This window comes from Bufo bufo, chromosome 5 (genome assembly GCF_905171765.1).
Source record: "Bufo bufo chromosome 5, aBufBuf1.1, whole genome shotgun sequence".
In the NCBI taxonomy this organism is placed as follows: domain Eukaryota; kingdom Metazoa; phylum Chordata; class Amphibia; order Anura; family Bufonidae; genus Bufo; species Bufo bufo.
Window position 1 is genome coordinate 35,912,608 of NC_053393.1, and position 15,792 is coordinate 35,928,399.

The following is a 15,792-nucleotide window of genomic DNA, read 5'->3' on the forward strand; positions in this document are numbered from 1 at the left end:
AGTTATCATGGAGGTTACCTGCAAGACCCTGCAGCCGCCAGACCTTGGTGACTGCAGCAGGCGCTGGAGCTACTCTGGGGACCAGGCGTTTAGCAGAGTCCACCCTCCAAAACAACACTACTTGGTACTTGGCTTAGGGAAGAGCGTTGACAGACCTAGTATGCTTGGCCTGGCCGTCAGGGCTGGACGGAACGTGGCTGACTAGCAAATGTCTGGAATGTAGAAAGACTGCACACGGTTAATGCTCAGAAGTAGTCAGGAGCACAGTCAAAAGGAGGTTTCTTCTTTGGTTGGAGGTATCCTTTAAATAATACAATGTATTATGTTTTCCAGGCCTCTGAGCTCATTCAGAAACAGAGGAAGATCCCATGTGCACTGAAAAGCCAAAACTCCGCTAAGGTGCAGAACAGGTAATGTGGGACTGAATATTTCATTGAAATAACATACCTTTACGCCATCACATTAAATGATAACATTTTAGCTGTTTGCTGTAACCATTAGGGGGAGCTCAGGAGCTTACTGCATACAGATTTATCATTAAAGGGCATCAGCAGATTTGTACCCATGACACCGGCTGACCGGTTCCATGTGCACTTGGCAGCTGAAGGCATCTGTGTCGGTCCCATGTCCCTACGTGTCCGCATTGCTGAGAAAAATGAGGTTGTAATATATGCAAATGAGTCTCTAGGAGCAACGGGGGCGTTACCATTACACCTAGAGGCTCTGCTCTCTCTGCAACTGCTGGGCCTTCTCCACTTTGACAGGACCTGGCAGTGTAAACGTCATCACACCTGCCCCTGTCAATCAAAGTGCAGAGGGCGCAGCAGATGTAGAGAGAGCAGAGCCTCTAGGTGTAATGGTAACGCCCCCGTTGCTCCTAGAGGCTCATTTGCATCTATTAAAACGTAATTTTTCTCAGCACTGCGGGCACATAGGAACATGGGACCAACACAGATGTCTTCAGCTGCCAAGCGCACATGGAACAGGTCAGCCAGTGTCATAGGGACAAAACTGCTGACAGATGCCCTATTAAGTCCAGGGACATATATATTGATGACCTCTCCTTAGGACAGGTCATAGATATCTGGTCGGTGAGGGGTCCAACTGCAGGTACCTTTGTTGATCAGCTGTTGTAAGGGACTTGAGCACATGCTGCGGCCTCTTCCTCGGCCTGCGATGTCTTGTACATCAGTCACATTGCTTTCCTGTAGCTCAGTCCTATTCAAGTAAATGGGAATGAGCTGCAAAACCAAACACAGCTTTATGGCGCTTTACTTGGTTTACTGTGAAGAAGCTGCAGCAATTGTCCAATTGCCGCAGCCCCTTTAAACAACAGTGAGGGTGCCGAGAGTCGGACTCCCACCAATCTGATATTGGTGGCCTATCCTGAGCAGAGGTCATTAGTATTTAATTACCAGATAACCCCTTAAACAGTATGAAGTAAGCTCCCCCTAGTGGTGGCTGCAGGTATTCAGAATTATAGCTGTTTCTCTGTCATGAAGGCGGCTTGGATTTCTCTATCAGCAAAACCAAACTTCATTCACTACAAGGATGTTTTCAGAAATTAATCTCGACAGAATTTTGTACCTTAAAGGAACGTTCCTATCTTGGACTTCTGACATATCCACAGGACAGCGCTCAGCTGCTCTCCGAACTCCCACTGAAGTGAATGGAGAGAGCTACACGTGCACCGCCACCTCTCCATACACTGCAGTGGGCGAATGGGGCCCCATTCTTGAGACAGATGTGGGTCTCGCATATATCTGAGTTTTATGGTATATTCTCTGAACATGATGTTTAAAGGGGTATTCTCATCTCAGACACTGGCACATTGCAAGGATATGCCATGAGTGTCAGGTGCGGGTCTCTAGACCGCACAAGCGTTGCCACCCTCCATTCACCACTTTGGCAGTGCAGTCCCATAGATATGAATGGAGGGTGGCCGAGCATGTGCAGTGCGCTCTCACTTTCAGGGCCCTTTTTCTGGAGATAGCAGCTTTGGAACCCACATCCTAGCTATATGCCATCAAAGTCTGAGATGGGCCAACCCCTTTAAGGGTAGAGATGACCTTTAAGGTCAAGGTTGTTTGCATTTATAAGGGGTTAATAGAGTAACGGCTTTCCTCTACACACCATTTTCACCCATATAATCGTTATATATGGATGCAATTATCATCCATATAGAGACGGAGCATTAGAAGCGATCTGCAGTATCCCTGCCTTCAGACTTTCGGTGAAACCCGGAATTACCATTAAGTACCTCAGGGAAGTGGACGTCTTAGCCAGCAAAAGTGGAGCTTTGATTGAATAGACTTTGCAGAAAACACTTTATTTGGTATCTGCTCTGCACATAAAGCAGATCCGAGGATGGGCAGTCTATCTTTCCATTAATCACTTCCATCCACATTAGAAGCTTTTCCATATAGACAGGTCTGTGAGTAATGGGCTAAAAACTCATGCCGAGCCACAGTCAGCTTTACTGTACAACTCATATTGAGCTAGTGTCATTACATCCTGTATTATACTCCAGAGCTGCACTCACTATTCTGCTGGTGCAGTCACTGTGTACATACATTACATTACTTATCCTGTACTGATCCTGAGTTACATCCTGTATTATACTCCAGAGCTGTACTCACTATTCTGCTGGTGCAGTCTCTGTGTACATACATTACATTACTGATCCTGAGTTACATCCTGTATTATACTCCAGAGCTGCACTCACTATTCTGCTGGTGCAGTCTCTGTGTACATACATTACATTACTGATCCTGAGTTACATCCTGTATTATACTCCAGAGCTGTACTCACTATTCTGCTGGTGGAGTCACTGTGTACATACATTACATTACTTATACTGTACTGATCCTGAGTTACATCCTGTATTATACTCCAGAGCTGTACTCACTATTCTGCTGGTGCAGTCTCTGTGTACATACATTACATTACTGATCCTGAGTTACATCCTGTATTATACTCCAGAGCTGCACTCACTATTCTGCTGGTGCAGTCTCTGTGTACATACATTACATTACTGATCCTGAGTTACATCCTGTATTATACTCCAGAGCTGTACTCACTATTCTGCTGGTGGAGTCACTGTGTACATACATTACATTACTTATACTGTACTGATCCTGAGTTACATCCTGTATTATACTCCAGAGCTGTACTCACTATTCTGCTGGTGCAGTCTCTGTGTACATACATTACATTACTGATCCTGAGTTACATCCTGTATTATACTCCAGAGCTGCACTCACTATTCTGCTGGTGCAGTCACTGTGTACATACATTACATTACTTATCCTGTACTGATCCTGAGTTACATCCTGTATTATACTCCAGAGCTGCACTCACTATTCTGCTGGTGCAGTCACTATGTACATACATTACTTATCCTGTACTGATCCTGAGTTACATCCTGTATTATACTCCAGAGCTGCACTCACTATTCTGCTGGTGCAGTCACTGTGTACATACATTACATTACTTATCCTGTACTGATCCTGAGTTACATCCTGTATTATACTCCAGAGCTGCACTCACTATTCTGCTGGTGCAGTCACTATGTACATACATTACTTATCCTGTACTGATCCTGAGTTACATCCTGTATCATACTCCAGAGCTGCACTCACTATTCTGCTGGTGCAGTCACTATGTACATACATTACTTATCCTGTACTGATCCTGAGTTACATCCTGTATTATACTCCAGAGCTGCACTCACTATTCTGCTTTTCTGCAGTATAGGAAAACTAATGCTCTGTATTTATTATATTTCTGCATAAAATGAACATTTTGCTTTGCTTATCAGGTACTGATGTTAAAGGGTGTTTAAGAAATGGGGTAGAAGAGGGCAAACATAACTAACCAGGAGGTCTCACCTTATCAATCCTTCTGTCCCCGCTCCTCTCCACTTCCTCTTCTCTCGCTCGGTTTGGCCTGCCGGATCAGCTCATCGCTGGCTGAGGCGGGTCACTGCTGCAGCCACTGATTATCTTATATTCACAGTCCAAGCCATTTCCAGGGTGCCCAGCCTGAGAAGAGGAAGTGGAGGGGAGCAGGGAATGGAATCAGTAAGGTGAATGAATTCTCACTGTTTGCTGTTTTTATCCTCTCCGAACCCATTTTTAGTTAAAATTATCGCTTTGGAAAACCCCTTTAAGTTTTTATTTATTAATTTTTTTCCATTGACATCCAAAGCTTCTATGAAAATAAAAGATGTTTTAGGTATTCTATCCTTATGATAGGCCATGAAGGTCCGACGCTGAGCTGCAGTAACCCTGCGCGGCCACTACACAGAGGATGGAGCTGTGCTCCCGGCTCTGTTCTGATCGGTGCGGGTGCCTTGATGACCTATCCTAAGGATTTGGATTGGCAAAGTTAATCAATATTATTTAGATCTAGACTTCAACGTAGTGTTCAAATAGCTGGAAGCTGTCAGGGCACGATGGGAGTTGTAGTTGTGCTACGGTTGGAGAACTATAGGGTAGAGAGCGCTGCTCCAAACTTTGAAAAAGCCAAGCTTACTATTAACCCCATAGGGATGGAGCAGTCCCGAGATATCCAAGCGTTCCCCCGCCGTCACTTCCATAATAAACCTTACAATGCGTCTCCCCACTAATTACCGCCCGGATTCCTCCTCCAGCTGTTCGGCTCCGATCTTAAGGCATCCAAACAAATTTGCAATTAAGAAGAATTAAGCAGCTGCTAAATGATGTATGAGGAATCCCAGGAATATCGAGCAGGCTTGCTCTTCGCTCTGGAGCGCACGTGATCGCATCCTTCTGACGGGTTGCCTTTTTCACTACTCCAACAAGCGCTCTCCAGGAGATTACAAGTATTCTATTTAAAGGAGTTCTCCGCTCTGTAATGTCCCTTTTTCTGTCTGCAGGGCCCCATTGATCATACGCTGATCACAGGATGTCCTGTAAGTGGGATCCCCGGGGATCAGCTGTAATCTGGGGAAAAACTGGGCAGAAAGCCTTTAGTTTCCTGGCAGCGTCACCACAGGGGTATTCTGGTTATATAACGAAATCCCCTATCCACAGGATCAGATTGGTGGGGATCCTACCACTGGTCACAAAGACCGGGATTCTGTACCCTGTGGACCGCCCCGAAATAAGTGGAGCGGGCAGCCGCTCCATTATTTCCTATGGGAGTTCTGAAGATAGCCACAGGCTGTACTCGGCCATCTCCAGAACGCCCATAGAGATTAATAGAGCAGCTGCTCCATGGGATATGGAGTCTCTGCTGTAAGACTCCCACCAATCTTATAACTATTCCCTATCCTCTAGGAGCAACGGGGGCGTTGCCATTACACCTAGAGGCTCTGCTCTCTCTGCAACTGCCGCCCCCTCTCCACTTTGATTAACAGGACCAGGTGCGATCACGTTTACGTCAAAATGGGGAGGGCATGTCAGTTGCAGAGAGAGCAGAGCCTCTAGGTGTAATGGTAACGCCCCCGTTGCTCCTAGAGGCTCATTTGCATATATTACAACCTTCATTTTTCTCAGCAATTCGGGCACATACGAACATGGGACCGACACAGATGTCTTCAGCTGCCGAGCTTCATTGGTAGAAATCTGCTGACGGATGCCCTTTAAGAGCCAGTAGGAAAATGCACTCATTTTGCCCCATTTCGCTCCGCTGTTGATATCAGTTGATTGCTGGGGTAGCTTTCTTTTTTTTTAGAAGTTGCCTGGTTGGTGCGGCCCCTTTAATTATAGCATTAAGGGGAAAAATCTGAGCCATGATGCAGCACCCTGTGAACACCCCCTGGATGGAATTTCCGCCAGTGACATAATGTGTTATAAGCCCCCCTCTGGCCAGCTGAGGAACTGCAGTGTGCATGACATTTGCAGCCCGATCCGACCCCATAGACCCATGTACCTTTATGTAAAGCCTGCGCTGCCTTATTCTGCCTCCGTACAAAACACGGCTAATCAGACATAAATATGTGTTATTCATACCCTATTTTTCCAGCATTAGATCCTGTATGAATAGGAACTTTTCACCATTGCTGCAGGCGCTCCTGGGGCTCATTCTGAAACCTGACTCCTTTTGTTACTAATAATGCCGTGGTAATTATCCCATTGGGACCGAGGCATACACAACATCTCAGATGTATTTGCATGACTGCCGCTGCTCGCCGGGATCATGACTCTGCATAATCACCTTCTTACTATATTCATTTCACAAGGAAATGACTAACCCTGACTCCGCAGCCGCACCGCAAGGAGATCCGGAGATATTGGCGGAAGCTCAAGACCAGCTTTTCTGTGAGTGGATATAGAAATGATGATCAATTGATAGGAAGCGGCTGGGCGCTATTGATCTGACGGCCGCCTGCACCCTGCAAGTGCCAGGAAGTTTCTTTTAAAGGTGGTGTCCAAAATTGTGAGGGGCTCCATCATGATGACCAGTTTGGCAGGATGGGAGGGCTTGGTATTGATTTCCTCCTCTACTCGCTTTCCTTTGGAGAGGGGAGTCTCACCAGCAGATACTAACAGGGATCAGGCAATCAGGGCTGACCCCCCTCCTCTATCGGAGCAGCTGCATACCTTGCCCCTATGGCAGACGTTGCACTTTATTTTCTCTGGAAAGGAGTAAAATACAACTTTCAGCATTTTTGAGGAGTATTTTCAGCCAAGGAGGAGTATGAAATACTGGCTATAACTTTTTTATTTTTCTGACAATGTTCTCGTTGTTTGTAAGGCATATTATATTTGTTTAGTGACACAATTTTGGGGTACATATAACTTATTAACTTTTATTTCCTTCTTTGGGTGATAATGGGGAAAAAATAAAAGTTCCGTCATTGCTTTTTGCGCTTGACAATCACCGTGCGGCATAACTAGCGTGTTACTATTATTTTATGGGTAAGTGGGATTATGTGGATACCAAACATGCGTCGTTTTTAATGTGTTTTTTACTACTTTTTCTCCTTTAATAGCACGCCTCGTTATGTCGCCACATTCCAAGAGCCAGAAGGCGTTAATTTTACCGCTTTTGTAGACGTAGGAGGGCTTGTTTGTTGCTATGTAGTTTTCATTGGTACCATTTTTGGGGGGTACATGGGAAGTATTAGCATTTATTTTTTGGGCTGCTTTTTGCGGGGCCACTTTTACTAAATAAACTACTTTTTATGGGGGAAAAAATGGTTTTTAATAAAAATGAGTTGGATGCCCCAATTGTTAAACTTTCTCCATAACTCCCCAATCTGGACCCAATGGGGTTCTTTATTAAAGTCAGAAAAACTATTCTGTGAGTTCATCTGGAAGCGAGGCTTCCCCATTGTCCCCATTGACTTGCATTGTGTGTCATGACGGATCCGTCTTGCTCTGCATCCCAGGACGGAAAGAAAACCGCAGCATGCTGCTTTCCGGTATGAGAACAGAACGGAATGCATTTTGGCAACTGCTGCTGACACATAATAACCGGCTCTTACTCCACCGAGGCCAGGAACCTCGGTGACACGTACCTATCATCCACGATGATTCCTTGTATCTTCTTACATACCTCCCCCCTTTGTTCAACCCTAAGGGGGTGAACACATGCCAGACAGTATACCCGGGACAGTGCATCCGCGTTTCTCTGCAACCGGCCTGCCCTGTGTTCTACGGAGAACTTAAAGTTTTGTAAGGACAGGAACCATCTGGTGACTCGGGCATTTCTCTTTTCCTGGCTCATCCACTTGATAGGAAAGTGGTCGGTCACCAGGCGGAATGTTCTCCCCAACAAATAGTAGCGAAGAGACTCGAGTGCCCACTTGAGAGCCAGGCACTCTCTCTCCACTATACTGTACCGGGTCGCGGCTGGGGTAAGCTTGTGGCTTAGGAAGACAACGGGATGCTCCTCCCCGTTGACTTCCTGAGACAGTACAGCATCGAGGCCTACTTCGGAGGCGTCTGTCTGCACTATGAATTCCCGCTTGAAGTCGGGGACCAAAACCGGGGACCCACACAGGGCCGTCTTCAAAGCGGAGAAAGCCTCTTCCGCCCGATCATTCCAGCGAACCATCACTGACTTGCGTCCCTTCAATAACCCTGTCAATGGCGCAGCTACAGTAGCAAAGTGGGGAATGAATCTCATGTAGTAGCCTATCATACGTAGGAATTACTTTACTTGTTTAGTGGTGACAGGTCGGGGCCAATTTCTTATTGCCTCTATTTTGTTTACTTGGGGTATGATCATTCCGCGCCCAATGACATACCCCAGGTATTTTGTCTCCTCTAACTCTATCGCGCATTTTTTTGGGTTAGCGGTTAGTCCCGCCTTCCGAAGGGAGACCACTACAGCCTGCACTTTGGGCAGGTGACTTTCCCAGTCGGTACTGTGGATGACAATATCGTCCAGGTGCGCTGAAGCGTACCGACGATGTGGTCGCAGCATAATGTCCATTTGCCTTTGGAAAGTGGCGGGGGCGCCATGCAGTCCAAAGGGTAACACCTTATACTGGTATAGCCCCTCCGGTGTAATGAAGGCTGTTTTCTCTTTGGCAGCCTCCGTTAAGGGTACCTGCCAGTACCCTTTGGTAAGGTCCAAAACAGAAAAATACCGGGCTTTGTCCTAACCTCTCAATCAGCTCGTCTACCCGGAGCATGGGATACGCATCGAACTTGGAGATTTTGTTTAGTTTCCGGAAATCGATACAGAACCGTAACATCCCGTCCGGCTTTGGTATTAAGACTATCGGACTGGCCCACTCACTTTTGGACTCCTCAATGACGTCTAGTTGCAGCATTAGCTGCACTTCCTACGAGATGGCTTGTCGCCAAGCCTCGGGTAACCGGTATGGTTTTAACCAGATTTTGGCCTGAGGCTCAGTGACAATGTCATGCTGGATTATGTAAGTGCGTCCAGGGAGGTCTGAGAACACGTTTCTGCTGACGAACTCCCTGTCCTCCTGAGTCTGTTTAGAGGAGAGGCTGTCAGCAATCTTCACTGTGGCAATCGCTTCCCTTACATCAGACTGGGGGGCCGGAACTTCTCCTCCTAGAAAACTCAGCCGCGGGTTATCGTCAGTACTGGTCTCCCTATCTTTCCAAGGTTTGAGCAAATTCACATGGTACACCTGCTCCGGCTTCCGCCGCCCTGGCTGGTGTACCTTGTAGTTTACTTCTCCAACCTTTTCGAGTACCTCGTAGGGCCCCTGCCACCTAGCCAGTAACCTACTGTCCACTGTCGGTACCAGAACCAAAACCCGATCTCCCGGGTTGAAGATCCAGACCCGAGCCTGCCGATTATACACCTTCTTTGAGCTCGCTGAGCTGCCTCCATATGTTCCTTTACCAGCGGCAACACGGTTTCCATACATTCCTGCATCTGGGTAACATATTCAATAACGCTTTTATATGGTGTGGGTTGTTGATCCCACATCTCTTTGGCTATGTCAGACCACGTGGATGTCTGCCATATAGAAGTTCGAAGGGCGTGAACCCAGTAGAAGCCTGGGGCACTTCTCGCACTGCAAACATAAGATAGGGCAGAAGAAGGTCCCAGTCCTTCCCATCCTTAGACACCACTCTTTTTAACATAATCGGGAGAGGCACTAAGGGACTGTGGAACAGGTGCTGGGGGCTAGTTGTTTGGCAGGTCGGGCAAGACTTGCAAAACTCATCCACCTCTCTAAACACACTGGGCCAGTAAAACCGTTGTAGTATCCGGTCCAGTGTCTTCTGCATTCCCAGATGACCCCCGAGAACATGTTGGTGGGCTAACTCTAACACGAGTTTTCGATAAGCCTGGGGCACCACCAACTGTTCAATGGGTTCATCCCGCATCTGGTTTACCCGATATAGCATATTCTGGTTGACCACAAAATGGGGAAACATCGACTATTACCACATTCTCCCAGACTCGGGATAGGGTTGGGTCTCGGCTTTGGGCTGTACCGAAATTCTCTCCGGAGACATTGAGGTCTGGCAACTCAGGTCCCGGTGGCAATTCCCCCATGTCTCCCACCATTACCCTACGCAGGGTTGTCTCCCCCTCTTCCACCGAGGTGGCGGTCACCCCTACTGCTGGCTCTTCAGCCTCAGGTTCCCAGGGTTCTTGCCGTGCTCCTGAACAAGGCCAATCTCCTGGGCTCACCCCTGACTCAGGGGTACCAGTCACTCTCACAACCGACCATATGGCCGGGAAACCCGGAAAGTCTCTCCCTATTAGGCCTCATGCACACGACCGTTGTGTGCATCCGTGGCCGTGGTGCCGTTCTCCGTTTTTTTTCGCGGACCCATTGACTTTCAATGGGTCAGTGGAAAAATCGGAAAATGCACCGTTTTGCAGCCGCATCCATGATCCGTGTTTCCTGTCCGTCAAAAAAATATGACCTGTAATATGAAAATAATACAATAGAGGGAGGGGGGGGGGGGGGGGGGGGGGGGCCGCACTGGCCACCAATGAAATTAAAACTGGGGAGGGAGGGGGGTCTGCCCCCTGCTGCCTGGCAGCACCCGATCTCTTACAGGGGGCTGTGATCCGCACAATTAACCCCTTAGGTGCTGCACCTGAGGGGTTAATTGTGCATATCATAGCCCCCTATAAGAGATCAGGGGCTGCCAGGCAGCAGGGGGCAGACCCCCCTCCCTCCCCAGTTTTAATTTCATTGGTGGCCAGTGCGGCCACCTCCCCCCCCCCCCCCCCCTCTATTGTATTATTTTCATTGGTGGCCCAGTGTGCCGCCCCCCCTCCCTCCCTCTATTGTATTATTTTCATTGGTGGCACAGTGTGCGGCCCTCCGGCCCCCCCTCCCTCCATTGTATTATTTTCATTGGTGGGACAGTGTGCGGCCACCCCTCCCTCCCTCTATTGTATTAATTTCATTGGTGGCCAGTGTGCGGCCTCCCCTTACTTAGCAATATTAGAAGCATCATACTTACCTGCTGCGCTGTCTGTGACCGGCCGGGAGCTCCTCCTACTGGTAAGTGACAGATCATTAAGCAATGTGCCGCACAGACCTGTCACTTACCAGTAGGAGGAGCTCCCGGCCGGTCACAGACAGCGCAGCAGGTAAGTATGATGCTTCTAATATTGCTAAGTAACCATGGCAACCAGGACTGCAGTAGCGTCCTGGTTGCCATGGTTACCGATCGGAGCCCCAGCGATTAAACTGGGACTTCGATCGGAACTCTCCGCTGCCACCAATGATCGGGGGGGGGGGGGGGGGGGGAGAGGGGAGGCCGCACACTGGCCTTGGATCCTCCAAAAATCAAGGAAGACCCACGGACGAAAAAACAGTCACGGATCACGGACCTACGGACCCTGTTTTTGCGGACCTTAAAAAAAAAACAGTCGTGTGCATGAGGCCTTATGAGTTCGTAGTGCAAGTTTGCGACAACTGCCACTTCGTGGGTCCACCTGCCGGCTACCGTGGTTAGAGTCACCAGCGCTGCTGCTGACACATAAAATCCGGATCTTACTCCACCGAGGCCGGGAACCTATCATCCACGATGATTCCTTGTATCTTCTTACACCGGCCACCGCTCCCATTTATTTCTATGGGCCCGACGGAAATAGCCGAGCCAGCGCTCAGCTATTTTCTGCGGACCAATAGAAAGTGCGCAGTGCACCCTCCTCTACTTTTGGGGCTCTGTTCTCGATATAGTTGCGGGTCCCAAGAGGTCGGGTGCTCAATTAGCAACGAGGCCTCTTCTTAGGCCATGTGACATCACCATACATCACTCAGTCACATGGCCTAGTTGCAGCTCAGCCCCATTGAAGTGAATAGACGTGAGCTGTGATACCAAGCACAGCCGCTATACAATGTACAGCGCTGTGCTTGGAAAGCTGTCGGGGAGGGGGAGGGGGGTGTGGCTGCGCACTGCAGAGCTCCGGTAAGCACAGCGGCTCCCCGTGATAGCTGATCGGGGGTGTCTGGATCCTGGGGATAGGGGTTCATTATCATTTGTTAGATTACCCTTTTAAAGGCTGGGGTAGTAGATGCTGTACCGATGGTGGATTTTGTATTCTTTTCATGCCATAGGAGACCTTGGGACTTGGCACTGGAGACACACGCCTTTCGTGTCAACTCTCGAACTCTGCCGTATATTGTTTCTCATGGATAAAGTGTGGTAGAAAAAGCATTTTCTTCAGGAAATTTCGGGATGTGCAGTTTACACCTCCGTGGCTACACAAACTCTTGGGTTTCTCAGCTTTGAAGGAAGCGGTTGTGAAGACACTGCAGCATAGCTTTTCTACTTAGGGATTTAAATCCTTCTCCCAGATTCAACAAGAGTTCACTTCCCCAAATACTCGTATTTATCAGAATTTACAATTACAACACGTGGTGGAAACAAAAGCCGATAGACTCAGCCCCTAAGCCGAATACCGCAGTTTCTATGATTGTGTTTGTGACGTCCACGGCGGGGCTTATTTCGATGCTATGTACTAGCGTATCACTGCTATAATAGTTTTTGTTTTTTTAACACCAAAGTATTTAATACCCCATTATCTTAACGCATTCCCAATAATGATCAAAGCTAAGATTTGGTGTCCATTACTGATACAGATTGGGCAGAGATTCTCCGTCATATACCACTGCTGCACACAGACTCTCTCGTATATACCTTGTCTATAAGACGCCACTCTTCTTGTATAATGCCGGCCTTCAGGCGGACTCTCACGTAGTCATTAGTCTCAATCGGACACGGTTCACATGCTGTGGAGCTGTCCTAATTTGCAGAAATATTGGCAGGAGGTTCTTGCTTTGATTAACTCAGTCTATCGACTTTTCTTGCTGTTAGATCCCATTTTATGTGTTTTAGAATCCTTCTCCAAACTATCTCTTGCATAATGCATTATAGCTTCACTCTACCAGTGATGACAGTCTATTAGACCGTGTCTGTGACAGCCTAATAGACATGCAGCAATATTAGGCCTCGAGGCCTTTGTTAAGCCCTGGCTGCCATAGCACCACATCGGCACCCTATGATTATGTTCGCTGGGAGCCGATGGTGACAGATGCTGCGGTCACTATTTGCTGCGGCATCTAGGGAATTAAGCAGCAGGCATCGTAGCTATGTCCACTGCCAGGAATTACAGCGGGACCCCGGCTTCAGTCAGTTTCGGGCTCCTGCAATGATTCGGAACTTTCGCGACCATGGTCATGGTCGTGACTCCTGGACCCGCATGCAGTTGCCTGCGGTTTTGGTTTTCTTGTCAACCACATGGTAAGGGCTGCTAGTAACTTGCCTCACGTGTGGTTGCCGCGGCCAACATGATTTTATTCCCAGCATAGCAGCCTGAGCTGTTGCTAGGCAGCTTGCTGTGAAGTGCATGCGGTTGCTCCTGGCAACCTGTCTTTGTAGGTGTGCCTTTTGTCTGTGTGGTTTATGGGTGTTTTTCCCTTTAAGTGCTTTCTGTTCCTTGCCTGGTGTAGGAAGGGTTAACTCCCTTCTTAGTGAGTGAACACTGGGTGTGTCTGTGTCTGGGCGTGGCCACTTGGGGCTATTTAGCTCCTGCTGGATGCCAGTAGCTGAGGGGTACTCCAGCCATGGTGTTTGCTGGAGTCATCCTCCTGGTATTATTCCACCTGTCCAGTGAGGGCCACCCTTGTGGTCATAAGTAATGTCTAGGCATAGATGTTCTGATGTTAACTATGTCTTTATGTTTATTGCAGCTTATGGTCCTGTGTTCCTGTGTGATGTGTGGTGTGTCTGTGTCCGTTTATGTTGTTGAGGACTGCAGCATGGGTTCCAGGCTGTGTTTCTGTGGCAGGTACGTGTGGTACTAGTTTGACTACCTGCCATTGCCATATGCTGTTTGTTTCCCCTTTCCTGTGCAGCTTGGCCAGTGAGACTCCTGTTCGTCCGTGCCTAGGAGGAACAGGTCGTCTTACCCTGCTCCTAGCACAGGGCTATCCTGAGGGCTAGTAGGGACCCTAGGTTCCGGAGTATGAGCCCTCCTACCATCAGGGTCGGCTCATACAGTTAGGAGTTAGGGTCAGAATTAGGGATGCGTTAGGAGGTGACCTGCTCCCTGATCCTGTCGTCCTAGCCTAGCAGCTACCCTTATCTTTGATACCGCACGGCTGAGGGTTTCCCCCACCCTCAGTCGTGACAGGAACACTGCGTGAGCGCACCCTCTGAGGCCTGTTCAGTGCCTGTCGCCTGCGCAGGGATTAATGGTGCGGACGGCAGGGACCGAAAAGGCCTTGCAGGCTACACTCATACAGCGCGTTGCAGAATGGAAGTCTCATGCAAACAAATGCAGGATCATTTTTTCAGAGAGTAAAATTGCTTGGACAGGTGTAATTGTGACCACTGAACTATGGTGTGTGTATATATATATATATATATATATATATATGATGCCGTCCGATAAGTTCTGAGTTCATGACCCATAAACTACAGGTTCTGATGTCATTACCCATAAGCTGCAGGTTCTGATGTCATTATCCTTAAACCTCAGGTTCTGATGTCATTACCCATAAGCTGCAGGTTCTGATGTCATTATCCTTAAACCTCAGGTTCTGATGTCATTATCCATAAGCCGCAGGTTCTGATGTCATTACCCATAAGCTTCAGGTTTTGATGTCATTACCCATAAGCTTCAGGTTTTGATGTCATTACCAATAAGCTGCAGGTTCTGATGTCATTACCCATAAGCTGCAGGTTCTGATGTCATTACCCATAAGCTGCAGGTTCTGATGTCATTACCCATAAAATACAGGTTCTGATGTCATTGTCCATAAGCTGCAGGTTCTGATGTCATTACCCATAAGCTGCAGGTTCTGATGTCATTACCCATAAGCCGCAGGTACTGATGTCATTACCCATAAGCTGCAGGTTCTGATGTCATTACCCATAAGCCGCAGGTACTGATGTCATTACCCATAAAATACATTTTCTGATGTCATCATATCCCAGTGACCTCATCATTTATGGTATGAGATCCCTGTTCCCATAAATGAGGGTGGTTGTAGTCATCCTCCTGTCTCATTTTTGGGAGGTCTCTGCCACCTCCGTATCTCTCTGTGTTCCTCACTCCTTCTAGTACCGGGCACAGCTCTCACTGATTTCATCCTCTGTTATATTTTTCAGCAGTTCAAAGAGAATCGAGAAACTTGAAGTGGATCCAAAGGCGCATTCATTTCCCGACGTGGCGAATATCGTCCAGGAGAAGAGAGACAGAGCCCTGGGACCACTAGTACTGAGCGACTGCAGACCCCAGGATGTCAGCGAGGACGGGGGGGAGGAGTGCACAGAACATTCTGAGGTCCCTCCTCTTATATAAGGAGTATAACTTTGTAACTGCCCTTTCTGTATTGTATATTGTACCTCCCATACATGCATTGTTCCACCAGTCATTCATACTTCTTCTCCCACTGTCTCCTGCAATATGTCTCATGACAAACTGTGACAACTGAAATGGAATGGACGTTTGATCTCTACCAAAGAACCAGTGTTGGACTACATTTCCCAGCATCCTCTGTCAGGCCTTTCCATCCTTCTTTCATTACATCTTGCAACGCTGTCAATGTAACCATAAAACGAGACCCGTACTGAAAGTATTATACATTAATTACCTGTAATGTGTTTACACAACACCTGTATAATTACCAGCATGTGAGCTGCGTACTCGTTCTGTGCATCCAACGCTGGTATAATTCTAATTTTAACTATTAAAATTATCAAGCTTGGAGATAACAGCCGGGTCTCCTTTGCTATAGGGAGTACAGAGCTAGCTGTCACTTACTCAGGCCTTGGTGCATGAGGGGGCCCAGACCCTGGTATAAGGGTCCATTCACACGAAAACTGACCGCAAACCACGGCTACCGGCCGT

At 47.9% G+C, this 15,792-nt stretch overlaps 1 protein-coding gene across 2 annotated transcripts in view; it reads left to right on the forward strand.

Annotated features, from left to right (window-relative positions):
* DNAAF11 (dynein axonemal assembly factor 11) overlaps nucleotides 1-15,498 on the forward strand; it is a 59,045-nt gene extending 43,547 nt beyond the window's left edge. Inside the window, exons 11-12 of one of the 2 annotated variants that reach the window (XM_040432381.1) lie at nucleotides 334-410; nucleotides 15,051-15,498. In XM_040432381.1, the coding sequence (XP_040288315.1) occupies nucleotides 334-410; nucleotides 15,051-15,243 (270 nt within the window). In that variant the 3' untranslated portion in view covers nucleotides 15,244-15,498. The remainder of the gene's footprint in view (nucleotides 1-333; nucleotides 411-15,050) is intronic. The other variant, XM_040432382.1, reaches the window with a different exon arrangement.
* The last annotated feature ends 294 nt before the right edge of the window (nucleotides 15,499-15,792 follow it).